This window comes from Astatotilapia calliptera, chromosome 4, assembly GCF_900246225.1.
Source record: "Astatotilapia calliptera chromosome 4, fAstCal1.2, whole genome shotgun sequence".
Taxonomy (NCBI): domain Eukaryota; kingdom Metazoa; phylum Chordata; class Actinopteri; order Cichliformes; family Cichlidae; genus Astatotilapia; species Astatotilapia calliptera.
In genome coordinates this window covers 354,925-382,602 of record NC_039305.1, presented here as the reverse complement: position 1 = coordinate 382,602, position 27,678 = coordinate 354,925, and the positions used below count along the sequence as shown (strand labels likewise).

General features: G+C 45.0%; 1 protein-coding gene across 2 annotated transcripts; it reads left to right on the top strand.

Annotated features, from left to right (window-relative positions):
* Positions 1-960: 960 nt before the first annotated feature.
* abi3a (ABI family, member 3a) lies at positions 961-19,047 on the top strand. 2 transcript variants are annotated; one of them, XM_026163791.1, is made up of 12 exons: positions 961-1,631; positions 2,281-2,442; positions 2,545-2,715; positions 5,309-5,485; positions 7,978-8,036; positions 8,137-8,190; positions 8,438-8,721; positions 16,872-17,015; positions 17,455-17,589; positions 18,267-18,368; positions 18,467-18,592; positions 18,679-19,047. In XM_026163791.1, the coding sequence occupies exons 2-12, from the start codon at positions 2,311-2,313 to the stop codon at positions 18,840-18,842; spliced, it is 1,548 nt and encodes a 515-aa protein (XP_026019576.1). In that variant the 5' UTR covers positions 961-1,631; positions 2,281-2,310; the 3' UTR covers positions 18,843-19,047. The 2 variants fall into 2 exon arrangements, with proteins under 2 accessions (XP_026019576.1, XP_026019575.1); XM_026163790.1 differs by lacking the exons at positions 16,872-17,015; positions 17,455-17,589 and having other exon boundaries at positions 1,065-1,631.
* Positions 19,048-27,678: the final 8,631 nt, after the last annotated feature.

Sequence of the window (27,678 nt, the reverse complement as noted above, 5' to 3'; positions counted from 1 at the left end):
TCATATAAAATGTAATCAAATGGAAAAGTCTCTTTTTAAAACTTGTTTTATTAGTTTTAATCTTTTAACTTTATGCATCAAGCAAACATTTAATTATCTGCAACATTCTCTGACTGGAAGAAATTAGTTTAACATTTAAACCTATTTTCTGCACATTCCAGCTCATAAAATAAAATATTTTTTGTGTTTACACTCAGTCTTTCAAATAGATGCAAGTAAAACACAGCAGAAAATAAATAAAGTCAAAGACTCAGCGGTCCTGTTGCTCTATTTTCACCTGTAAAGCAGGAGTGGGGCAGGCGGAGGGTTACCCTGGTGCAGGTGTGCAGCGGTCAGTGGAAGAATCCGCGAGTTTCTCTGTGAGTTTCCCATTACGTCGTAGCTACTCGGTGCTTGTTGGAAGTTTAGGGGTTTTTTCGCTGTAAAAAGAAGTTTTCTTCCCACGCACAGCGGACACTAATGTTTTTGTCACTTTTTATGGAATCAAACTCAAAGTAAGGTCAGTACTTCCACGCTTTAAACGCTGCACGCTCATACTCTCTCTGCACTCGATATGTGATCCATTGTTGATCTGCACACAGCTGTTGTCACAAACGTCACACTCGCTTACGTCACTGTCATGAGACATTCTCGCAAAAAATATCACGGTTTTAGTAACGCAGTAACGCAGCGTTCCTACGGGAAAGTAACGGTAATCTAATGACCGTTTTTGCAATAGTAATCCCTTACTTTACTCGGTACTTGAAAAAAGTAATCAGATTACAGTAACGCGTTACTTGCATTACTGCCCATCTCTGGTAGACATAGATGCTTCCTTCACTCCTCTTTCAGACCATCTGTCCTCTCTGTCCAACAGGTGAACATTGGCATCCTCAAAGAGTGACCTTTGACCTTTAGATGCAGATGGACTGCTGAGTCTTGTCCCGTGGAGGTGGCTCTTCTATGTTGTGGCTGTTTGGTGTCTCCAGTGTAGTCTGAGCGCTCCTCGCTGCTCTGCACAGCTACGTTGTTGAGTTTGTCTTTGTGATGAACCAGTTTATGTCTTTGTGTGTTGCTGGGTCTGAAGTACACTGGCATGTCGTGCTTGGAGAAGACTCCCCTGAGTGTCTCTGATAAACCTCAGTCAGTGATCACGATGATGTTTTGTTTCTCCATAGTTGGTGTCTGATCTTTTTTACTGTGGATCGTTTTTTCTAATGCACTCTGATAACCCTGCTACAGTCTGTTACTGTTATTAATACTTTCACTTTGTTTCATAGCTTTTGAAACATCTTGCCCAGCTTAGTTTTTCCTAAATTGTAACTTATGTCCTCACGCTGATGTGAAACGGGAAGTGGTTTATACTGAGCAGGTCTGCACACAGAGGTGCAGATGGGCGCAGGAGTGCTGCCTCTCACCCATATGTGGAAACTGAAGTGGGGCCGGTCTGGGTGACGGCTGTTGTTGGTGGCCCGGTACAGCAGAGGAGTGAGCCCTCGCGCTGTCACACAGGATCTCTGTGTGCTCAGCGCTGCAGCAAACATGAAAGTTGGAGCTGCACGGTGAAGTTTCACAGAATCACATGGGAGGAGGCTTCATCACAGCTCCGGCTCATCAGACGGCTGCTGGTGACTTTCTGCACTTTTCTTCAGGTACGGTTCTTCCTCTATGGTTGTGAGATATAAATCTGCTGCTTTCTGTGTGTTATTCAGATCAATATTCTAATATATTGATCAGCGTGCCTTCATCAGACTCAAACTGATTTATGTTTTAGAGTGACTGTCCCTCACACCTACAGTCACAGCACGTCAAAGGAAAGACGTTTTTCCACTGCACTCTGATTAACAGCACGCTGTTTGGCTCAGATGGTCGAGCAGAGCAGCTACTGATCGAACGTTGGTGGTTCAATCCTTGGCTTTCCCAGTCTGCATGCTAAATATCCTTGGGCTAGATAGTAACCCCAAGTTGGCCCACGGTGCGTGACTGTAAATGTTGGTGAGATTGCACTTGAGGTTAGAAGTGCTTATATGAATGGGTGAATGAGGCATGTTGTATACAACGCTTTCAGTACTCCAGGAGAGCAGAAAAGCGCTATATAAGAATCAGTCCATTTACTCTTGCTTACAGCATGTTTCTATTGCACTCTACTCTGATTAACAGCACTTTTCTATTGGACTCTAACAGCAATTTTCTGACTATCTCTCACTGAAATGGCCCAGTTTAGTCACTTTGTTTGATCCCTGGTTCTGGTTGGTTCTTATTGCTCTCTGGTTTCTTCTGCATGTTTGTGCTGCTCTTAAGGATTAGTTTGTAGAAGCTGAGCTTGGAATCATGAAGGATCAGAACTTAAACGAGGATGTGATGAAGATCCTGGAAGAAGCTCCTAATGCCAGAAAAGCTCTGAGGGAAAACTACGACAATCTGCTCAATGTGGCCGACTACTGCTACAACAACTACATACAGGTACTAATCAGGAGCTAGTCTTTGTTCTAAGCTAAGCTAACAGTTTCCATTTGCCTCCAGCCCTTTTGCCAAGTTAGGCTAACCATGATGTGTCTCTATCAGGCTGGTGAGGGCAGTGTGAAGGCATTGGAAGAAACAAAAAAGTTCACCACCCAATCACTGGCCAGCGTCGCTTACCAGATAAGCACCCTGGCCAGTGGCGTCCTGAGTCTACTCGATGCCCAGACCAATCAGCTTCGCCACATGGAGTCGTCTATCAACCTGATTGGTCAGGTAGGCCCCACCCAGTCCATGGTGCTGATTGATGGTTAAAATAAGACAGGGGTCTTGGACTCCAGGCCTTGAGGGCCGGTGTCCTGCAGGTTTTAGATGTGTCCTTGATCCATCACAGCTGATTTAAATGGCTAAATGACCTCACATGTATAAAGCTCTGCAGAGGCCTGGTAATGAACCAATCATTTGATTCAGGTGTGTTGACCCAGGGTGAGATGTAAAACCTGCAGGACACCGGCCCTCCAGGCCTGGAGTTCAAGACCCCTGAAATGAGAGATCCTGTTTTCCTTTCAGGATAAGAGTGTAAGCATGATGTAAAGGTCCCGATTAGAGTCTGAAGCTCCTGACCTTTGACCCTCGCAGTGCTGTGGTTTTCACCTTAGGCAGAAAACACAAAGTCTACTCCGCAGGGGGCGCTGCAGGGAGGAGGGGCTGTTTTTTTTTTTTTCAAACAGAGAGTTTGGTTTTCTATTTTGGAACAAAGGCTACGTTCACTCTGCAGGTCTTGATGCTCAATTACGATTTTTTGATCAAATCTGATTTTTTTGTCTGCTTGTTCACACTACAAATAAAATGTGACAGCAAACGCGCTCTAGTGTGAACGCTCAAAGCGGCCGCATGCGCAAAAGAAGACGTCACACACAACGCGCTCTGTTTAGACCAAGACCAACAGTATTGTTTGACTGATGGCCTTAATATAAAGACTTTACGTTTCCCAATTTTTGCTTTAAGTTATTTTGTTATTTACATAGCACCGGAGACCTCTATCCATCCTGCCTCTCACCCTGGGATGGGTAGAGGCTAATAGTATCCGGTTGTTAAGTGATGACGTGACGAATCCTACTTCCGGGTCTAAAGTAGTCTGCGTTTAATATGGCTTTTGTGTTGTTAACATGTTTAATGTTTTGTATTTTCTTCTATTTAATCTCAAAAACCTCCTAAAACAGTCAGTGATCCCTGTTGACCTCCCTCGGCTTTTATTACCACTAATCATTTATTTAAGCTCGGTTTTTAAAACCTTAGGATGTAGCTACAGCCCAGCCCATGCAGCAGTATATGAATGACTAACCTCGTATTGTGGATGGATTATCTCAGTTGTTCTCCTGGCTGAAGTTTAGTCCTTTTACAGCATCCTGCCATGCGATTACATTTGTTCCTGACCACCGAGAACACTCACGTTAACTTTTATCGAGTGGAAAAAAAGTTCGCTTGTTTATATTATGCTAACATAGCTGTGTCGCTAGCGGTCACGTAGCACATCATTATATACCAGCTAGCCCAACTTCAGTAACCCTACAAACGTCACTGCTGTTTAGTTTTCTGTCTTCATTTATGCTGGAAGTGATAGCAGAGCTGTACGTTTGAATTTGTTTCCAAAACCCCGCAGTCAGGACATGCTATATTGTATTTAGGTAGAAGCTAGCGAGCTAACTCCCTGCTAACTTCTAACTCCGTTAAATGTCATAAATTCCGTTTTCATGGATGCCTGGATGTTAAACTCAATTGTTACACCTGGTAGAGCAGAACGCTGATCATTTTATTAAAGATGAAAGACTTTAGACAGTTTTTCAACTCTCAGTAATGCCATAGTGATCGTTTGATATATGGACCTGCAGCGGAGTTTAGGCCCAGACACGACTAGTGACGTCAGACTGAACGACCGGATAGCATTAATTATATACCACAGTAGGCTGAATTATTCACATTTAGAAACGATGGGTGGACGGGCGGGTGTCACCCATGAAATGTTAGAAGCTTTGAATTTGAAAAAGAAGTAGGAAATGTCGAGTGCATATAAACAGTGTAATGCAGTAAGTGTAACAGAGTGGGAGGTTCTAACAGACTGAAGGTGATTGGTCGCTGTCCTCCAGCAGCACTACACCTGATTTAAGATAAGATAAGATAAGATAAGATAACCTTTATTAGTCCCACACGTGGGAAATTTGTTTTGTCACAGCAGGAAGTGGACAGTGCAAAAGTTATGAGGCAAAAATTAGAATACAATAAGAATAAATACAGTACACAACTGTACAGAATAGAATAAAATAAAATACTATATACAGTAGAATAAAATAAAATAAATATACAATAAGATAAAAATAGAATACAAATACAAATACTATATACAACTGAGTAAAAATACAACGATGACAGAAAGGATTATTGCACTTGGTATTATTGCATATGTATGGATGTGTGTGCTTGATCAGTTAAAGTCTTTATTATGGAGTCTGACAGCAGTGGGGAGGAAAGACCTGCGAAATCTCTCCGTCCCACACCGTGGGTGCCGCAGTCTCCCACTGAAGGAGCTGCTCAGTGCTGTCACACATTTAAGCTAGCATCAACACAAAGCTGTGTTTCACATTACAGACTCAGTGCATCAGAGATGTATGAGCAGTATGACGTATGATTACAACCTCTTCAAAGGTCAGAGGTCACCTGTTTCTCCCTGTGTTTGTCTATGATGCCGTCACATTCACTGAAGCTCATGGTTTCTGCAGCGCAATAAATTTAAATGGAGCCACCATGTTGGACTTGCGCACACTGACCTGGTCCAGACGCGGGTCCATTAACCTCTGACCTTTGTCGTCAGACCGTGGACATGCACAAGGAGAAGGTTTTCAGGAGGGAGATTGGCGTGTTCACGGTGGTGAGACGAGTCCCACGCAGCCACAAGATCCTCCCTCCCACCAGCATGCAGCCACGCCCATCATACAGCCGCAAGCCAATCAACTACCAGCAGCTGGACAGTCTGGGCCACGGCATGAAGGTAACACACACAAACACAACCTGTGACATCAGCAGATGACTTCCAGGCTTTGCTCTGTTTTATCCACATGCTAAAATCCAGCAGAGCTGCTCTTTGGTCAGGTGATGTGAGCTTGTGCACAGTGACAGGTGTGGCCGGTGTGGGAGGCGGAGCTCTCGGTACAGTGTTTCAGTATTTCAGGCCTTTGTGGCCTTTGAAGCTCTGAAGACATGAGAGGGAGGCTCTGCAGCAGCTGGTGTGAAATCAGACACGGGAAAGCAGAAGTGACGCTCTGCTCTATGTGCTGCTTTCGCGATGCTAGCAGGAAGTGTCTGAACCACAGAAGCAGAAATGACTGTGCAGTGAGACTTCCTCCTTCAGATGTTGGGTCACCTCTGTAGGCTGCAGCGTTCTCGTGCAGGTTTAGTTTCATCTGTAACATCCTCTGTTTCTGTTCGGGAAAAGATGAGACTCGTAGCACAAATCCATAACAGTCGAGATGTCTGTGAAGGTTCTCAGTCATCCAGGTCATCGTAGTCTAAGGAGCTTGCAAAGAAAAGCGTCTGGACTTCTTTAAGTTGCTTGAAGACGTTTCACCTCTCATCCGAGAAGCTTCTTCAGTTCTAAGGTCAAATGGTGGAGAGTCCCAGATATAAACCTAGTGGGAGTTTCCCCCCACAGAGGGACAAAAGGACCCCTGATGATCCTCTAATCACATGAGCCAAGGTGTGAAACTGGGTGTGGGTCCCAATCAGCCAGAGTTTCGGGTGTGTTCATTGTGAAACCTGGCCCCACCTTATCATGTGATTTCCTGAGGTCAGATGGCCCAGGATGTGAGTGGGCGTTAAGGCGTCTGGGAAGGATCTCAAAACTGGAATATAGATGGCAGAGAGTTGGTGTGGTAAGCCCCGCCTCTGTTCAAAGATGGTCGCTCACAGGGGACGTAGATGCTTCTTTCACTCTTTCAAACCATCTGTCCTCTCTGTCCAAAATGTGAACATTGACATCCCTGAAAGAGTGACCTTTGACCTTTAGATGCAGATGGACTGCTGAGTCTTGTCCTGTGGAGGTGGCTCTTCTATGTTGTGCCATGCGCTTGTGAAGAGGCTGTTTGGTCTCTCCGATGTAGAGGTCTGGGCATTCCTCGCTGCACTGTACAGCAAACACCACGTGTAAGCTGTTCAGCTTTATAACTTTATAAAGTCAGCAAAGAGGCAGAGAAAAGAAGACCAGACACCAGCGAGGGAGGATAAGAAGGACAGACGCAACAACACTGTCATCCCCTATGTAGCCGGTGTATCAGAGAAACTCAGGAGAGTTTTCTCCAAGCATGACATCCCGGTGTATTTCAGACCCAGCAACACGCTCAGACACAAACTGGTTCACCCGAAAGACAAAACGCCAAAACACAAACTTAACAATGTGGTGTATGCTGTACAGTGCAGCGAGGAATGCTCAGACCTCTACATTGGAGAGACCAAACAGCCACTTCACAAGCGCATGGCACAACACAGAAGAGCCACCTCCACAGGACAAGACTCAGCAGTCCATCTGCATCTTAAGGTCAAAGGTCACTCTTTGAGGATGCCAATGTTCACCTGTTGGACAGAGAGGACAGATGGTTTGAAAGAGTGAAAGAAGCATCTATGTCCACTGTGAGCGACCATCTTTGAACAGAGGCGGGGCTTACGACACCAACTGTCACATTTGTGGAGATTTTTAATGTTGCTGTGCTGCACACACATAAACAAGGATGACCGTATTAACACAAAGCACTGCAACAGCCCGACTCTCAGCTTTTTGTCAAACACATTTTTATCTTGAGAGTAAAAAAAGACAGAAAGAGGGTGAGAGTTTCTCACATCAGCTGCAGCAAGCGCCGCACACTTCCTGTCTGCTGTCGCCTTCTCTGTGCAACATGAAGCTCTGCTCAGGTCACAAAACAGCAGCAACAGCAGAAGAAGAAGAAGAAGAAGAAGAAGTGCTTCTAAAATAACTTTAACACATTAACCACACACACTCACACACACATTTGCTGTTCTGTCTTTGTGAGGACCCACATGCACACAGCACCTTCTCAGGCCCCTGACCATGAATCCACAAATGTTTCATTCACCCAGACAAAACAACTCCCCCCCCCCCCCCCCCCCCCATTCCAAACTGTCCTCACAGTGCGGTGATGCCCCTCCACCCCGGTCCCCACTCACGTGTGCACGCACACACACACACACACGCACACACGCACGCACGCACACACGCACGCACGCACACACACACACACACGCACGCACGCACGCACGCACACACACACACACACACACACACGCACACACACACACACACACACACACACACACACACACACACACACACACACACACACACACACTCTGGGAGCCTGGCATCTTTGTTGAGCGTGGGAAAATGTTCAGAGAGACTAATTAGTGCTGCAGCAGCCTGAGAGGCTCCATTGATGCTCACATTGGTTTCTGTGTGTCCCCCCCTCCCTGCAGGTCTCTGGGAAACAGTCGGACAAAACCGGAACGATCCGCAAACACGGCGCCTCCATCAGGTTTACTTTAGTTCTACTGTGTTTCTATTCAGAGCTCCTTCTGCTTTCACATCAGCATGCTCAACAGGAAGCTGAGCTTTCGTGTGTCTGTGTGTTTCAGGCCCAACAAAGCTCCAGAGGCAGTCCAGTGCCCTGTGGTGCCCCCTGCTGGCGGGTAATAACCAGACACCTTCAATCCTCCGCAGCTTTAGGTCTGGTTTTAGGGTCAAGACCTCAGTTTAGCCCTGAGCTCTGACTGCCGCATCACAGAGCCTTCAGTTCAAGCTCAGGGCTGAAACCAGACTGCTGCTGCCCGAGGTTAAAGGAAGTCAAACCCACTGATGGGACAAACACAGTATCAAACAGCAACTCCAATTTGAACTTCATTTATCAGCTTTAATGTTGAAAAGTTTGTTTTTCAGCTCCAGCTTTGGGAAACCTGTAGCTCCACCCACCATTCCCACCACCTGGCAGGCACCGCCTGAGGCTGACATCATCACCACGCTGCTGGACGATGCCCCACCTCCTCCTCCTGCTCTCATTGAGATGCCAGTTCCAGATGGCGCCTTGGCCTTGCCTCCCCCACCTCCTCTTCCTGGTTCATCGGGAGATATATTAGCCCCCCCCCCCCCTCCTCCTCCCCCTCCTCCACCCTTTTCAGGTGCTAGTGCTCCACCACCAGCTCCACCCCTCAGCCTTGAGACAGGTGAAGACAAAACAGAAAAATGTTTTTTGATGATGCCATAGCAACTACAAATCAGTTAGAAATGCACAATTAGTTAATCCTGGTTTAGTTAATCTCTGATAAGCAGGTTCATTCATAGCTATGTCTGGATTAGTTAAGCCTGGACTACTTTACCCTGTATCAGTGTGGTTGGTTTAGTTAAACCAGGGGTCGCCAACCTTTCTGATGGCGAGTGCCATTTAAAATTTCCTGAGAAGTCAGTGTGCCATATGATTCCATAACAATAAATTTAATAACGCTCTTTGAACAGTCACACACTATATAGAACCACTTTATAGAATTATGTTTGTTTGCAGATGTTGGCAGCTGTCAGCGAATAGTTATCAGCTATTTGGAAACAAAAAAAGACTTTTTATCCATAACAGCAAATGAACTGTACAACAGAAAATACAAATGTTATTTATGGTCTCCTCACAACAATGATAAGAAAAATAAACTGGGCCAATATGGCATGTTTGTTAATACAGAGACACACATGTTAATGTGATCTCTGGTCTCCCACTCAGAGACACAGGTCTCCCAGTGTCCAGCATTCAGACGGATACCTGAGGACTCATGTGAGAGAAAATCTGCTACACAGACATGTAGAGCCAAATACTGTCAATAAGGCCTCTGCAATGTTCTGAAGACAGTTAAACTTGTCAGGTAGTTCAATTCACTTCAATTCAATTTTATTTATATAGCGCCAAATCACAACAAAAGTCGCCTCAAGGCGCTTCATAGATACAGAGAAAAACCCAACAATCATATGACCCCCTATGAGCAGCACTTTGGCGACAGTGGGAAGGAAAAACTCCCTTTTAACAGGAAGAAACCTCCGGCAGAACCAGGCTCAGGGAGGGGCGGGGCCATCTGCTGTGATTGGTTGGGGTGAGAGAAGGAAGACAGGATAAAGACATGCTGTGGAAGAGAGACAGAGGTTAATAACAGATATGATTCAATGCAGAGAGGTCTGTGAACACATAGTGAGTGAGAAAGGTGACTGGAAAGGAAAAACTCAATGCATCATGGGAATCCCCGGCAGCCTACGTCTATTGCAGCATAACTAAGGGAGGATTCAGGGTCACCTGGTCCAGCCCTAACTATATGCTTTAGCAAAAAGGAAAGTTTGAAGTCTAAAACTGAGTAGGTGATGTCCAGCAGGTGAACATGCAGCTCCATGAACACGCACAGCTGTGGATTCCAGCTGCTTCGATGTTGCATTAACTGGCATTAACTCAGCCAGTTAATGCGAGACAAATCCAGCTGCTCATTAAAGATTTCTGGTTTGATCAGAAAAGAAAACATTGGTCCAAACACCTGAAAGTCCCAAAAATGCATTGTGTCTACGGATGTATCCGTGTATCTCCGTGGTGCTGATGCTGTGCTGAGCCGACAGCTCCTGAAGCTTTTGAAGTGTCAGAATGTGGAAAGCCAATAACGTCCCTCTCACCAGTAGGCTAAGTTATTTTTAACCAGTTAACCAGTTACGAATCTGGTACTTGGGGTTGCTAAGATACCGTCATTAAGAAGTGGCACAACTAATGTGTCTATGCGAGCTGATTTGCAATGTTCATCGCTGGCGCGGCCATTTATTTTTTGATGCACCTTCTTAGATTAATTCACTGCGTGTCGTGCCCAGGGCTGGACTGGGACAAAAAATTGGCATTTTGACTAGAGACCGCCCCCCAGGTATTAAAACCATAAAGCCTTTGAATGAAAACAAACGCTGTTGTGACAGTGATGTACAGTCTTGTTGGTATATGTATGATTTCTATACATTTTACATCAGATAGAAACCTTGGTTTTAAGCTTCAGATAATTATTTAATAACAGCAAGACATTTTATTTCAACTTTGTTTTATTAATTTCAACAATGACATACAAAGTTAGCAACAGCTAAGTCCATCTTGATTTCAGAACAGTGGTATGTCCATTATACCCTCTAACCCCCCAACCCAAATTCTCCCCCTACCAGGTCTACAATAGACAAAACACTGCAGAAAACCAGTTTCTGCCCACACACACACACACACACACACACACACACACACACACACACACACACACACACACACAAAAACCCAAAAAATAAATTTAGAAAAGAAAAAGAGAAAAAAAAAACAAAAAACAAAAAACAAAAAACAAAAAAACCAACACCTCAGGACCCATATACATAACAAGCATAACCCCCCAAAAAACAACAACAACCACAACTCCTCCCCCCTCCCCCCGCCCCGTAACCAAACAGACAAACAAAAACAAACAAAACAAAAACAGAGAAAACAAATAACAGAGAAAGGACCAAGCAAAACAAAAGGAAAAACAAATAGATAAGGTATAAAAAAACAAAAAAAAACAAAAACATTATAATGTAGCTTCGCTCAGTTCACTGCAGACTCAGGAAGTAAAGTAATAGTGTCGACCAGCAAGAGAAATGATTTCCAGATTTTATTAAATTCCCTAATAGAACCTTTTAGAGAGAATCTAAGTTTTTCCAGCTTTAAGTTAAAGAGTACATCTCTCACCCAATGGTCATGAGTTGGGGGGTGGGGAAGCTTCCACTTCAACAGAATAAGCCTCCGGGCCAGTAAAGTGGTAAAGGCTAGGGCCTGTTTGAGGGGACCAGATAAGTTCAAGTCAGGAGGAATGCCAAAAATTGCAGAGAGTGGGTTAGGAAGGACAGTCTGGCCATATGCTTGGCTAAGTGTGTCGAATATATTCCTCCAAAATGCACTTAGTTTCGAACATGACCAAAACATGTGGACATGGTTGGCAGGCGATAGTCCACATCTGCTACAGGCATCACTGATGGTTGGATAGATTTTAGATAATTTTGCGTTTGTATAGTGTACTTTATAGACCACCTTACACTGAATCAAAGCATGACGAGCACAAATTGAAGACGAGTGAATCAATTTCAAAGCACGATCCCACTGCTGTTCTGGCAGGGTTGTCTGAAGCTCCTCCTCCCATCTCAACTTAATATGAGAAATGGATTTGGGGACCAAAGCATCTAGTATTTTATACAAGGCTGATATCAGTCTGTTTTGATGAGGGTTCGTCTGCAGGATGATATCCAGATTTGTTTCTGGAGGCCGATTGGGAAAGTGAGGAAACTGCGTTTTTACAAAATTTCTAGCCTGAAGATAGCGAAAAAAGTTGGAGTTAGGCAGGTCGTATTTGGACGATAGGTCAGCAAAAGATAGAAAGGTGTCCTGACTATACAAGTCCTTAACAGTCCTAAGTCCGTTATCTTTCCAACTACTAAAGGCCGCATCAGTGTTTGAAGGTGCAAAATTAAAATTTTTTGATAAAGGTGTTAGCAAAGACGGTCCAAGTAGCCCGAAGTATTTTCTGAACTGTCGCCAAATAGTTACTGTTTCCTTAGCTATTAGATTATCCCCAACAAGGGTTGGAGAAAAAGGGAGTGGTGAGCTGAGTATTGATGATAATGAGTAACAGCTAGATGCAGTTTCCATTTGTACCCAGGCTGTTACAGGGGGGTCGTTATGAACCCATTGTAAAAGTTTTTGTATGTTAGCTGCCCAATAGTAGTGTCTAAAATTGGGCAAACCAAGACCACCATCACTTTTAGAGGACTGAAGAATAGACTTGCAAATTCTAGCTTGTTTCCCTCCCCATATGAAATGTAACAGAATCTTTTCTAACTTGTCAAAAAATGCCTTGGTAAGAAAAATCGGGACATGTTGAAAAAGATACAAGAATTTTGGGAGGACACTCATCCTTATCAGGTTAACTCTCCCTGCCACTGACAATGGTAGAGAAGTCCAACGGTCACAATCTTTCCCAACATTTTCTAGTAGGGATAGAAAATTCTCCCTCATCATTTTATGTATAGAAGAGGAAATAAAAACCCCCAAATATCTAAATCCGGTTTCTGTCCACTTGAAAGGCACTATTGAGTGGGGAAGAGCTCTGGCCAGGGAATTAAGGGGTTGCAACTCACTTTTTTGATAATTGACCTTATATCCTGACAGTGTACCATATTGGTCCAGTATGTCAAAAAGCACCGGGAATGAGTTTAGAGGGTCAGAAATGTACAGGAGCAAGTCATCTGCATAAAGGGAGAGTTTGTGAGTCACACCGAACCTTGTAATGCCTTTAAATCTATCCTCTGAACGCAGCCATATTGCAAGAGGCTCGATAGCAATGGCGAATAGGAGGGGTGAGAGAGGGCACCCTTGCCTAGTGCCCCTCTCAAGTGGAAAAGGCAAAGACAAGTTGTTGTTAGTACGAATACAGGCGGATGGCGAGGAATATAGTAGCTTAACCCAGAGAATAAAGTCAGCCCCCAAGCCAAACCTATCCATCACCTCATAGAGGAAGCTCCACTCGACGCGGTCGAAAGCTTTCTCCGCGTCAAGAGATGCCACAACCTCTGGAATTGAGTTGCACGATGTATGGATAATATTCAAGAGGCGTCTTGAATTGTCATATGAGTGCCTGCCGGCCATAAACCCCGTCTGGTCAAAGGCGATAATTTGTGACAGAGCACGTTGTAGCCTAAGTGCGAGGATTTTAGATAGTATTTTAAAATCAATATTTAAAAGAGAAATTGGTCTGTAACTACTGCACAACAAAGGATCCTTATCCTTTTTCAAAATTAAACAAATAGTAGCTTCGGACAAAGTCTTGGGTAATTGACATTTTGAAAAGGCTTCATTATACATATCTTTCAACAACGGTGCCATAAGATCAGAATTGACTTTATAGTATTCTGCAGAGTAACCGTCAGGGCCCGGCGATTTACCTGTGTTTAAGGATTTAATGGCGTCTTGTACCTCTACTACAGTGATAGGTCCCCCTAATCCTTTCGTCAGATCTCTATCTATTCTTGGAAACTGTATATTTTGGAGAGTTTCTTCTGATAGAGGGGGAGAACTTGAGGTGTACAGATTGGAATAGAAACTTACAAATACTTCATTAATTCCCTCTGGGTCCGATATTATGTCACCAGCAGCAGACTTGACCTTTGGGATTAGCTTAGAGGTTGCTTCGGCACGGGCTTGATAAGCCAGAAGTTTCCCTGCCTTGTCGCCAGATTCAAAAAAGCGTTGCTTAGTCTTAATTAATTGAACCATAGCTGTTGCGGTGGTGGTTAAATTGAGACTGGCTTGAACTTTCACACGTTCTGTATAGAGGTTAGGATCTGGGTTTGATGCATATCTGCCATCTAGATCTTTGATCTTATTCAATAAACTGGACGTGTAAGTTAACTCTTTCTTCTTTAAATTTGACACAAATCCTATAAGCTGGCCTCTCATGTAGGCTTTCGACGTTTCCCATAATACACCTCTTGACACTTCAGTAGAATCGTTCAACTCAAGGAAAAGTGAGAACTGTGATCTCAAAAAATGTGTGTAGTCATCCCTTATCAACAGGCTAGAGTTAAATCTCCAATGTTTAATGGGTCGAGACGGGGTCGCTAATACCACATCAAAAGAAACTGGTGAATGATCTGAAATGGCGATAGCATGATACTGACAATGGCTAATTTTACAGAGAAACCTAATATCAACAAGAAAAAAGTCTATACGTGTATATGTACGGTGGGGATGAGAGAAAAAGGAAAATGCCTTAGTAGTGGGATTCGCATGTCGCCATGGATCCACAATCCCCAGCTGAGTTTTGAAAAATTCTAGGGTTTTAGCAGATTTATTCAGGGAACAGGCCTTAGTTGACGATCTATCCAGCAGAGTGTCCTGAACCAAGTTAAAATCACCTCCAATAATAAGATGATAGTTTTCCAGATTTGGAAGTGAAGAGAAAAGTTTAGCTATAAAAGAGTCGTCATCCCAGTTTGGCCCGTACACGCTAGCCAGTATCACAAGTGAGCCCTGCAAGTTTCCTGACACAAATGTGAAACGGCCATCTGGATCAGCAATAACTTTATGTTGCTCAAACAGAATATTATTACGAATAAGTATGGCTGTCCCTCTGGCCTTGGCGTTAAATTTGGAATGATATATATTGCCGATCCAGTTTCTCTTGAGTCGCCTCACTTCTCTGTTGCAGAGATGTGTCTCTTGAAGAAAAAACACATCTCCTTTAAGCTGCTGTAAATGCGCCATAACTTTGTTAACTTTGGTTGCATTCCCCACCCCTCTCACATTCCAGGAGACAATTCTAAGACCATTGATTGTGCTCGACATACCTTACTATATTCAGACAGGTCTTTGGTTTGACAAGTTGACCGTGGCCAGGGGAAAGCTGGTGTCTGTATTTGAGGTAGTGGACTGTGAAGAGAACAGGGGAAAAAAAAAAAAAAAAAAACAAAAAAAAACAAAAACAAAAAGAAAAATAAGTAAATAAAATAAAATAAAATAAATAAGACACAACAACAACAACAACAACAGAAAAAAAAACAAAAAAAAAAAAACAAGGCAATACATACATGCAGATCGAACAACATAAATTGGACCTGGATACCCCCAAAAACAAAACTTGCAAGTGTCCATTGCACAGCAGGGTGTAAACATTCCCATGTGAAGACTTCGCCATCACAACTCTTATCAAATGGCTTGCTTCCCTGTGGCGGCAAGGTCTCACTATGAAAATATGCCTTGTCAATATTCTGCTAGAAAAAATTGAGGAACTAGGATGTATCTTACTATACAAAAACGGACAGAAGAAAAGCACAAAAAAGGCAGGCTGGGGTATTGTTGTCCCCCATTTGTACATGGCAGGAATCAGACTGTAGGAGAGGCAATAATAATGAAAAAATGTGTGTTTATATAAAGTAAAACAGTATATACATATATGTATACGTAGCAGACTAGCGTGCCAACAGTGATATTAGAACAAAATATAAACAGGGGTATTATAAAGGAAAATAAGAGAAAAACAGAAAAAACAATGAGGTTAGAATTACTCAAACCATGCTGTCCTCTAGGTACCAAACATCAAACTAAAATGTCATAAGCCCTTCTATGGAAGTGGCAGGATCCAACCATGACCCTCAGATCAGGTTTCCAGAATGTTAGAACTCAGGGGACGGTGTAAGGCGATATAGCTCCGAGCGTCGCCTGGTGACGCCAGTCGCTTCCGGTTCCCTTCGTCAGTCATAACGAACAGTTTGGCCGGGTAGCGAAGCTGAGGCTTGAGTCCAAGATCGTACAACTCCTTCATAACTCCGCGGTAAGCGGACCGTTGTTCCAGCACCTCAGGGCAATAGTCCTCGACAATATGGATGGGGGTGTCCTTATATTTCAGTTTACCCCGCATTTCCCGAGCTTTGCGCACAACGAGCTCACGGGTCTGGTAGCTATGGAAACAGACAACAACCGCTCGGGGTTTCGCGTTGGGGCCTGGTCTTGCCACCAGTGCCCGGTGGGCTCGATCCAACTCCGGGGCCGTTTTCAAAACGTCCACTCCAAATATGTCCACAAGCACCTGAGAAAAGAACACAGTCGGCCTGGGCCATTCAATGTTTTCAGGGACCCCCAAGAGGCGAATATTGTTGCGGCGGCTCCTGCTTTCAACGTCGATTAGCCTAGCTCTCAGCTTCTCGTAACAGCAAGACATTTTAAATGAGAATAAGAAAGTATTTCTTTGTGCCCCCCTCTCCCTGTTAATGCCCCACCTGGCTGTAAAAAGTCAGCACAACGAAAATAAACTCCAGCTAAACTTGGTTTATATCTGACCCAGATAGACTGCAGGTCATAACTTCTTACCTGATGTTCAGTTCACCTGACACTCGGACCGGCGGCCGCCTCAGGTCTCTCCTCCTGCCTCCCCTCTTGCCTCCCCTTTCTCTCATCCACCTGCTGGCCTCCACCACTTGCTAATGTTACTGAATCTGTGGAAGCACCGCCATAGCCACCACCAAACAACGGAGTCATTTTTACACACAGACCAGCATCTGGCCAATCCACCACCTTTCATTGTTTATACCGTTACAAAAAAAAAAAAATCATCGGCCCACCGAGCAAATGCCCGATTGCCAGTCCAGCTATGGTCATGCCATCAGTTAACCCTTCGTGTGCCAACTGTGGCACGTGCCCAGGATTGCCGACCCCTGAGTTAAACCATTCTTATTCACATCGCACTGTAACCCTGATCAAACTGTGTGACATCATGATGACATCTCGTTTCCTCCCTGTCCTCAGTGGTGGAAGAAAACAGTTTTCCTTGTGCCTCTCTGCCTCCTCCTCTTCCTCTTTCTGAAGACGACGGCTTCCCCCCGTTGCCCGGTGACACCGCAGACCTGCTGGCCCCACCCCCTCCACCCCCACCTGACCAGGAGATAGACGGTAGCATTTTTAATATTGAACTGTGTGTGCGTTTCCTGTATAAAGAGACTGAAACATTTAACAATTGTGCAGTTTAACCCAGTTTGGAGCCTTTGAAAGTCTGATATTATGCATATGCAACAACTTTTACTGTGAAGATGAATGAACCACTGGTGCATGTGCAGTTTGATTTTCTAAAATCAGCTTTCCTCGACTCACCGATAAGTCTCAAGATTCTCTGAGAAGGTTCAGGTGAAGAATAAATCAGTGAACACACTTCCTGTGTGATACATGGACAGTCCGAATCATTCACAAATCTGGTATTTTAAAAGACGCCAGAAAGCTTCCATTCCAAAAATGTGCAGTTTAAGTAGCCCTTTCTTCTTCTGTGGTGCTTTTTGTCAGCCTTCCTTTGCTTTGTTTTTCTCCAGTCTTTTCTTTTTCTGTGGTTCTTTTGCAGTGACCCTCCCATCCAGGAGGAGTCACCGCCGTCACTCACCCCCAGCCACTCGCTCTCTCTCTCTGAGGGTCCGCTCAGGCCCCGCCTCTCGCTGCCGCTATACCCGCTCTCTGTTCCTGCCTACTGTCCAATCACGTAAGCACAAAGTCGGGGAGCTACAGGTCTGAGAAGTCATGAGGTCCTTGAAAGGGTTCTTGAATATCTTTCAGGGCCATAAATGTTCCTTAATAATGTTCCAGGAGTTCCAGGCCTTTATTTGCCCACTATTCATTTCAATCCAAACTTTATTAGGAATCTGTCGTGGTCCTGATCAGCGACAGTGTGAAAGATGGACGTAGCTAAAGCGCCTTATAGCTGCATTGTTTTTAATGGCCATCAGGGGGCGACACCGTTTCTTTAGTATTTAGTATTTAGTATTTATTTATTTATTGTCATTGTCAAGAACAATGAAATTGCGTTTGGGGCTTCCATACAACCCAAAAAAAAAAGAAGAAAATAATAAATACCCCTTAAAACCCAAGTGTACATATTTAACCCAGTGTGACTCCAATGCAATAAGACAATCCTTAGCAATAATGTTCGTAGAAATTTACTTCTGTCATCGACTGTTCGGGCACTGAACTGGCTAACAAATTACAGTTTACATATCATTAACCAATGAGGCTGCAGTTTCACACTCAGACCCGCCCTTTGAGGCTTCAGAGCAGGACTTGACTAACTGATGGCTGATGTCATTGTAACGGCGTCCATCTTTGGTACTGCCTGTGGTCTCAGACGATCACGCCTTCATCATACTTTTTTCTGTCTGTCAGTCATGATTCCCCCACCTCCCCCCTATCCTCCCCCCTGTGCTCCGCCTCGTCTTTCCTCCTCTTCATCTCGGCTCTGCTTACCTGCTCGTCTCGAACACCTGGGTAAGACGAGAACTCTGCTGCCAGCATGCCGTACTCTTAGAGGTAGTGCTTTTGTAGAATTAGAACATTAATACGCACCTGCCTCCTCACCCTCGTAGATCTGGAGATCCCAGCCCCACCTCCTCCGCTCTCATTGGATGATATGGCGAGGTTTGATGACATACCGCCCCTCCCACCTCCGGTGGATTACGACACCAACGCCCCTCCAGATTACATTGAGAAAGGTACTGAGGTGACATCACAGTTTGCTGTGATGACATCATTCCTACAGTCTGTGGCTTGTCTAACTGCAATTCCTTTTTGTGTCCAGTGAGGGCGCTGTACAGCTATGAGGCTGTGAAGCCCGATGAGCTGTCCTTCACTGAGGGCGACATCATCTACCTGACTCAGCGCCATGAGGACGGCTGGTATCAGGGCGTCCTGAACGGCAGACAGGGCTACTTCCCTGAAAACTACGTCGAATCATGTGGCTAAATGAAGCCCCGCCCCCTCATGTTTAACAGCCCCACTGTAGCATCCACTGAATGATTGTTAATGTAGGGTAACTTGTTGCACACCTCGGATCAGGTAGACTTCTCTGTTCTTAGCTTCTGGTTGGTGTCCCCACACCTGAGTGATTAACGCTTTGAGCGCTCGTACAAATCCTGTGATTAATGAAATAAAGTTTTTTCTTCTCAAAGCAGCAGCCGTGTCCCTCCCTGCAGTGTGTCGTCTGTCCTTCAGAGGGCGCTGCTACTGTTCGGTCTCTCTGTCTTCCTGTTTGTTTCTCAGGGGCTTCAGCGTTCAGACTTGTTTTGTCTGATTTGTCTCGTCTTTCAGATAGAATAGAATAGAATAACTCTTTATTGTCATTGTTACAAAAACGATGAAAGGCAGTTTGGCATCTCTCCACGTGTTTGAAGTACACAATAGTGTGAGTATTTACACAATACCACAGATAAATTTACACTTACACAAGAAACATATGTACAAGTTATAGATACACTTGCATACATACAACTTTTGCACAAGTTTTGCAAACAACAAACAAACAAAGTTATTTGCATCCATTTACCTTTTACCTTGATTTTTTTAAATAACCATTTCAAACTATTTACAGAATAATCAGCTGTTCTTCAATAAGATGCCAAACAAATTATTTGTGCCACTCCAAAAATGTAATTTCTGTCCACTATAAAGGAGAACATCACAGCCTGATACCTGCAGGTCTGACAGCAGCAGGCTTATCACTCCTGTTTCTACCTGGAGACAGCAGTCGCCTCATTGTTCTGACCAGTGTTGGGGAAGTTACTTTAAATTAGTAACTTAGTTACATTACTAGTTACTTCTATCAAAAGTAACTCAGTTACTTCAAGTTACTCGTTACTTTCAAAGTAACTAGTTACTAGGGAAAGTAACTTTGGTTTTACTCAGAATTCTCTTGTTAATGTGTTGCTTCCGTAACTGGATACCGAGCAACACTGCCAGTCTTCTAGCTTGCTTACATGTTAGCACTATCCTGCCACATAAAAAAAGGATCCTGGTGTTATTTGTCTCTCAGAAACAGTTCATAACTTCAACTCATTCATGTCACCTAAAAGGTAAACCTGTTTCTCCATCACAGCTCTGATGATTCAGTAAGGACATCTCCTGGTTTCATCTTCATGTTTCCCTCTCACCACATATCCAAACCGACATCATGACCAGCAGCTTTACAGCTGTGGCTCCAGCAAACATCAGCTGATACTAGAAAGTAATATTAAATAAATTCTAACAACAGCTGATCAAACGTGCTGCTGTTGTTTAGCGCGACATCCGCTGGTTTCCTCTTTATGGCGCAAAGTGGGCGATAAACAAACAAGAGAGAAAAGCCGATCAGCTGATCATTGTTCAGTTTAATGATTGAAGTAGAAACAGGAGAGGGAGGGGGGAGGATGAGAGAAGAAGAGGCAGCTGTGCAGCAAAGACACAGAATAAATCCAGCTTTGTGTCTTTTTCCATCCTAGCTGAAGTCCGGGACAAACTGTTCCTTTTCACCTCAATACGAAATGCGTAATATTAACTCTGAATACCAGAGGATTCCGTTTTTTTACAGGATGGTTGGCAACTCTACTAAGTTCAACATCAGTAACATCATAACACCCACCCAGCTGTGCAGAAACTCCGTCATGCTAGCTAGGATGCAGTACGAAAAAGTCAGCACAACGAAAATAATGCGGATGATGTGTTGCTTTTTCTGCAAAACAAACAAACCAACCTCTCTGAGGTAATTACTCTAATAAACTGGTTTTCAAGAGTTTCAGATTATTCAATTAACTGGCCAAAATCTACAGTTCTCCCCATTAACTGCTCCTTCCATAATTCTTCCTCTGCCCCACTGCAATCCGGAAATATTAAATATTTAGGTATTAATGTTTCTCCTAAGCTTTCAGACCTAACTAAATTAAACCACATCCCACTTCTAAAGAAAGTAGAAGGCAATCTGACTAGATGGAAATCTTTACCCATATCACTCATGGGAAGGGTCGCCACTATAAAAATGATGATCTTGCCAAAAATAAATTACTTATTGATAGGTTTGTAGCTTGAACCCATCCGCTGGAACGTTGAAGACAATATAATTACACTGCAAAGCAAGACACAAGTAGGCAAAGTTCTTCATGTTACTCGTGCACGGGAGAAAACCGAAGAGGCGCGTTCCCTCGCCTGACCCCAGTTGCTCTCGTCCGTTCTCCCGTACCACTGCTCTTTTATTGAGGTTACATGAATATGCATAGGTTCATTAACATATGACGTCTACATACACACAAAGAGTACCTTTGCCTGTGTGTGTGTGTGTGTGTGTGTGTGTGTGTGTGTGTGTGTGTGTGTGTGTGTGTGTGTGTGTGTGTGTGAGGTCAAGATGTGACCCTGTGAAGACTCCCCAAAGCTGGTGCCAGGACGTCTGAACAAAAGGCTCTTATACTCAAACAGATATACGTGTGTTTGCTATACCATAAATCAATAAGGAGAAGATAAACTCTCCTAGGGAGTGTGATCCATGCCAGGACACTCTGAGTAGAGGAATGTATGCACCCCCCTCTACACAGAGTTAATAGGATGAGACATCCTTTCAATCTACAATTGATTATACACTTCTAAGCATATGTAGTTAAATATTTCTAAGCATAAATGACAATCAACAATACAAAATCTATCACTTATTTTTGATGATCCCTAACAAACCATCACAAGATTGGTTCAGATCTCTGGATTCATATATTTCCAAATTCCTTTGGAAAGATAAACCCCCGCGTATCAGCTTAAAAACGCTACAAAGAACCAAGGATAGAGGAGGATTAGATCTGCCTAATTTTCACCAATACTTCTTAGCCAACAGGCTTCAGTTCATCTCAGAATGGTTAAAACATACCTTCTTAGTTGAGCCCTGGCTAGATGTTGAACAGGCACTATGCAAGGATCTAGAGATTTCAGACCTACCATTTATGAATGCTTTAAAAGTATCAACATCAGCTTCTCTCTGACAGCATGGTGGGAGTTTCTAAAAATAACGGAGTCTTCATTAGTCTTCATTAATCCCATGCAAACGTACACCTATCTGGAATAACCCTGACATGTTACAAAACAATAATATGATTAATTTCCCAGAATGGAGTTGTAAAGGAATTAAATACTTACAACATATATTAGAGGGAACAGAATTTATTCCATTTGACAGACTAGTTGCACAATATGGGATCAACAAGACAAGATTTTTAGAATATCAACAAATTAAATCCATAGTAAAAAAGAAATGTAACCTCAGTCAAGTTGAATTACAAACACCACCAAGTGCGGCACATTTCCTTTTCTTTTTTTTTTTTTTTTTTGTGTCCCGTTTGGATCTTTAGCATCAGAATTGTTGTCTTAAGGCCAAGAAAGATGCCAAGCGGATTTATTTTACCAAGTGGATCATCATGGCCTTGCCATATTGGTCCATTTGTTTGACCTTTATTATAATTATGAATTTATTTTATTTTCAGTTGCTACAAACGGGACAGACATGACTGGGGGACAGGACAGGGAGAAAGAATGAAAGAAAGAGAGGGAGAGAAAGAAAACCAAAGGGGAGAAGAGACGGTGAGAAGAGGGGGAAGAAAGAAAGAAAAACAAACAAACAAACAACAAACAAAACACCTGGGTCACCTGTATGGAGAAAAAAAACAGAAGAGAAAGCAAACAACAAAGAGCAACATAATAAAAAAAACGGCACCATCACAATAAACTAGCTAGCAGTAGATAACAGTAGATTCTAAATAATAAACGATATTGTGCAGCACGCAAGATAGACAGCGCACAATGTGCTTTGAGGCAGCAGCCAAGAAAGCTGTAGTCCGCGTCTGTGAATACCCGTGTGTACACCTGTGTGCACACCTGTGTGGATCAGCATGCTTGTATTCCAAAGGTTTCTCCATGTAACGATCTGCTAGGGAGTGTGGGGGGGCCACAGCCCCGTCCTCCAGGGTATGAAGCAGGTATGGAGGAGATCAAAACTCCAGACATCCAGAGGCCCCAGAACACAAGAGACCAAGGAAGACCAACAGAGGGGCAGCCGCGCCACTGTCCCAGAAAGAGCTGAGGAGAGTCCCAGATGAGGGCTCACTCAGCAGCCGCGGAGCAGAAGCCAGGGGGAGTTGCAGTGACGCGCCCGTGAGCTCCGCCGGCAGCCAGCTGTGCCTGGCACATTTCCTTACTCTTAAATCCCTCAAATTATTATCTAAAATATACAGAACACTTTCTAAATTAGATGAATCAATATCCCTTCCTATTGCAAAGTGGGAAGCAGATCTATCAGTCAGCTTAGACCAAAACTTCTGGTCTCAGATTTGCTTAAAAACCTTTAAATTGATTAAAAATCCCAGTCTGCAATTAATACAATACAAAATACTACATAGAGTGCACTATACAGGTCATCGGATGTTCAAGATGGGCTTTACATCTTCCAACAACTGCTCACACTGTCAAGGCAATACACCAGACAATTGCATTCACGCTCTTTGGTTCTGTCCACCAGTGCAGAAGTTTTGGCGCGAGATATGTGAAGACTTATCGAAGTGTCTGAAATGTAACATTCCAACTTCTCCTTTAGTGTGTTTGTTGGGCAGCTTAGATAATGTCACTTCAGAAAAGAATATCGCCCATATGGTTTTCACTGCCCTATGCATAGCCAAGAAAACAGTCCTCATGAACTGGAAAAATAAAAATAATCTTAATTCTAACCAATATAGAAATTATCTATTAGATTACATTAGTTTTGATACAGCCTCTACCACCACATCAGATCAATTGCTCTGGGCTCCTTTGATCAGCTCCATCACCTAGTGGGGGTGGGGGGGGTCATAGTTTGGTCCCGCCTTCCCTGCTGTGATTGGTGTGGGGGTAGGGACAGGCTTAGGGCGTCGGGGGGTTCCCCGGAGGCATCTTCCTTGGGGGGCTCAACCCGGGGTAGCGGTCATGTCCGGTTAGGGGCTCTGTTGGCTCTCCGGTGACTGTTTCCTCGTGGCTGCGTGCAGCGGGGCTAGGGGAGGGTCTGTGCTGACGGACGTGGGTTACTGACCTGGTAGCCTGTCTGCCCCTGGGTGGGTCCGGGATGGGCGTGAGGTTCTGGGGGCGCTCCGTCTCTGGGCTGGGGCCCTGGCCGGGCCTCGGGGCCTTGGGTCCTGGTTGGTGTGTTGCCGGGGTTGTGGGCGGGTGGGTGCATGGGGCCCATCCCTGGCGCAGGGTGCCGCCGGTGCGTCGAGCCACCTGGGGGGCTCTTCAACTAGTGGGGAAGATTGTCACACGTTGCAGGAGCTTTCCTCTCCTCAGGAACTCTCTGCAGGAGGGGGAGATACAGGAGAGGTGGAGGAAGATCTCAGCCTGGGCGTCTATTGTCTCATGTAGTCTGGAAGATGAGTGGATGGTGGGGTGGGTGCAGTTTTCTCTGTGGTGGGGTTGGGTGGACTGTCCCGGGCTCTGTGGGGCCGGGGGGCGCTGCTGCGCTGGGCCCCGGTCTGGATGGGCCTGGGCCCCCTTTCCCTGGCGGGTCGCGGAGTATGGGGGTGCCTACTGGGGTCAGCGGGGGAGCTGGCCCCAGGGAGGGGTTACCTGCCCCTCCCTTCCTTCCCTCCCCATCTAAAGCTGCCTCCCTCTCCCCGCTCCACCACAACCACCCACACATGCAGGGCCTTGGAGTAGGGGTATGTCACCAGGGTGCAGAGGAGGCTACCCCCCCCCCCCCGCCCCCCCCCCCCGTCCCCCCGTCCCCTTCTGGCTGCCTCTGCCTCAATTTTATCCCACAACTTAGACATTCACATTATTCACACTCTCATTACACATACATATAGGATCTTGGGGGTGGGCACGATACACGGAGTCCAAATTACCATCAGGGTGTACACCTCACCCCTGGCGTCGTTGCCCACCTCTCAATGTTAAATACATGTAGTCATTGAGGGCCAGCAGGAGGGACCATGCGCTTACCTGCTGCTCTCTGGCAGGTAGCTCCATGCCCTCCTGGGTTTTAATTGCACCTTAGAACACACATGCATCAACACTACAATGAGCGGGTGGAGGGAGGTTTGGAGTCTTCTCTCACCCCCATTCTCTGCGGCCTGCTGGAGCGGGGGGGCTAGGAGGAGTTGGCCGTCCGACTGCGGTCTGGGGTGTGGGGCCTCCCTGCTGCTGCGGAGTCGGGGCGGTCTGCTTCTCCCCAACGCAGGGAAAAGGGTAACACCACCTGGGTCTGGGTGCAGTTCCCCCCTCCAGGGGCAAGGGCACCTAGACCCGGTTTGTAGAGTACGCTTGGGGAGTGTGATCGTGTGTACAGCGTCTCTTTATGTCTGTCTCCACGTTGGTTGAGTGTGGAGTAAGTGCATATGAGAGCATGAGGGTGGGAATGGATGGTTGTGTCTGTGTGTGCCTGTATGTCTGTGTCTATATGTCAGGTTGGGTATCAGACGCCACCTCTCTGGGGACATCTCAGGCCCTCCAAGGTTTGGAGGCCTATCTCCACCCACCACCACTTCCCCTGCCAGTGGCGGATTCCCTCAGGTGTCGGTGCGTTGGTGGTTCTTTGTGTCTGGGGATGGGCGTCCGGGTACACACCGGCTCACTCCTTGGCGGCCGCTTATCGGGGCCTGGAGCCTGGGGCTCGCTCGGGCCACTTCGGAGGTGGGGTGCCCCCGGCCTCTCGGCCTGGGGCTCGGTCACTCAGGCACGGCTGGCTGCCGGCGGAGCTCACGGGCGCGTCACTGCAACCCCCCCGGCTTCTGCTCCGCGGCTGCTGAGTGAGCCCTCATCTGGGACTCTCCTCAGCTCTTTCTGGGACAGTGGCGCGGCTGCCCCTCTGTTGGTCTTCCTTGGTCTCTTGTGTTCTGGGGGCCTCTGGATGTCTGGAGTTTTGATCTCCTCCATACCTGCTTCATGCCCTGGAGGACGGGGCTGTGGCCCCCCCACACTCCCTAGCAGATCATTACATGGAGAAACCTTTGGAATACAAGCATGCTGATCCACACAGGTATGCACACACGGGTATTCACAGACGCGGACTACAGCTTTCTTGGCTGCTGCCTCAAAGCACATTGTGCGCTGTCTATCTTGCGTGCTGCACAATATCGTTTATTATTTAGAATCTACTGATATCTACTGCTAGCTAGTTTATTGTGATGGTGCTGTTTTTTTTATTATGTTGCTCTTTGTTGTTTGCTTTCTCTTCTGTTTTTTTTCTCCATACAGGTGACCCAGGTGTTTTGTTTTTTGTTTGTTTGTTTGTTTTTTTCTTTCTTCCCCCCCTTCTCACCGTCTCTTCTCCCCTTTGGTTTTCTTTCTCTCCCTCTCTTTCTTTCATTCTTTCTCCCTGTCCTGTCCCCCAGTCATGTCTGTCCCGTTTGTAGCAACTGAAAATAAAATAAATTCATAATTATAATAAAGGTCAATCAAATGGACCAATATGGCAAGGCCATGATGATCCACTTGGTAAAATAAATCCGCTTGGCATCTTTCTTGGCCTTAAGACAACAGTTCTGATGCTAAAGATCCAAACGGCACACAAAAGAAAAAAAAAAGAAAAAAAAAAAAAGAAAAACGGATGGCTGACCTCCAGTGGAGGATTATACATGGAGCAATAGCCACGAACAGACACAGAGCCCACCTGGACCCAAGCACTGGGGAGGGTTGTCCTTTTTGTTCAGAAAGGGAGACGCTGGAGTATTTAGTGGTCTGTAGTCAGGTTTCAGAGCTCATCACAGCACAGAAACAGCTTTAGTGAAGGTTACAAATGATCTTCTTATGGCCTCTGACAGTGGACTCATCTCTGTGCTTGTCCTGCTAGACCTCAGTGCAGCGTTCGATACTGTCGACCATAATATCCTATTAGAGCGATTAGAACATGCTGTAGGTATTACAAGTACTGCACTGCAGTGGTTTGTATCATATCTATCTAATAGACTCCAGTTTGTGCATGTAAATGGAGAGTCCTCTTCACACACTGAGGTTAATTATGGAGTTCCACAGGGTTCAGTGCTACAGTGCTAGGACCAATTCTGTTCACATTATAGTCCATCCGGGTTTTTTTTTGTTTTTTTTTTGCTTTTTCCTTGATGAATATTTTTTCATATTTCTCTATATGATGTATTTGACTTGTATTTTGTGTGTTCTAAAAACTCAATAAACATTGTTGCAAAAAAAAAGAATAGAATAGAATAGAAAGCATTTTACAGCCCTTTAAAAAACAGTGAATCTCTGTTTTACAATCTGCTGCTCATCAAATCTTCTTTAAGCCACAAACAGAGTCAGGAGTACCTGAGAGATGACCTCATCAGACAGATGAGTTCTGGAGCAAACTCAGCAGCAGCTCCATGCTGTCTGCACAAGTTCAGCTGTAAAAAAGAAACCCCACCCACAGACTTCATGTAAGCTCCACCCTGACCCTAATTCTGGGAAAACAACCTCACACAGTAGCTCAGGCACAGATGTTTCCTCTATTATCTCAACCATCATAGTGGGAATGTGAAGATCAGACCTCTACAGGATACTGGGAGAAACACACACACTCGTCGTCTGTATTCATATCTTGTGAGGACATGTTGTTGACATAATGCTTTCCCTGACCTTTACCCTGCACCTACACCAATAACCGATTGTAACTTTAACACTAAAACCACATTTTGAGTCTCAAAGGTGCCTTGGTCCCCACAAACACATGAATACACACTCACAGAGTGTGTGTGTGTGTGTGTGTGTGTGTGTGTGTGTGTGTGTGTGTGTGTGTGTGTGTGTGTGTGTGTGTGTGTGTGTGTTGGATACTGGCAGC

Bases quoted from the DNA above. Each gene is read 5' to 3' on its own strand.
- abi3a (XM_026163791.1), top strand. From the start codon at position 2,311: ATGAAGGATCAGAACTTAAACGAGGATGTGATGAAGATCCTGGAAGAA. The intron at 17,590-18,266 runs GTAAGCACAAAG...TCTGTCTGTCAG, and splicing joins CCTGCCTACTGTCCAATCAC to TCATGATTCCCCCACCTCCC. The intron at 18,369-18,466 runs GTAAGACGAGAA...TCACCCTCGTAG, and splicing joins TGCTCGTCTCGAACACCTGG to ATCTGGAGATCCCAGCCCCA.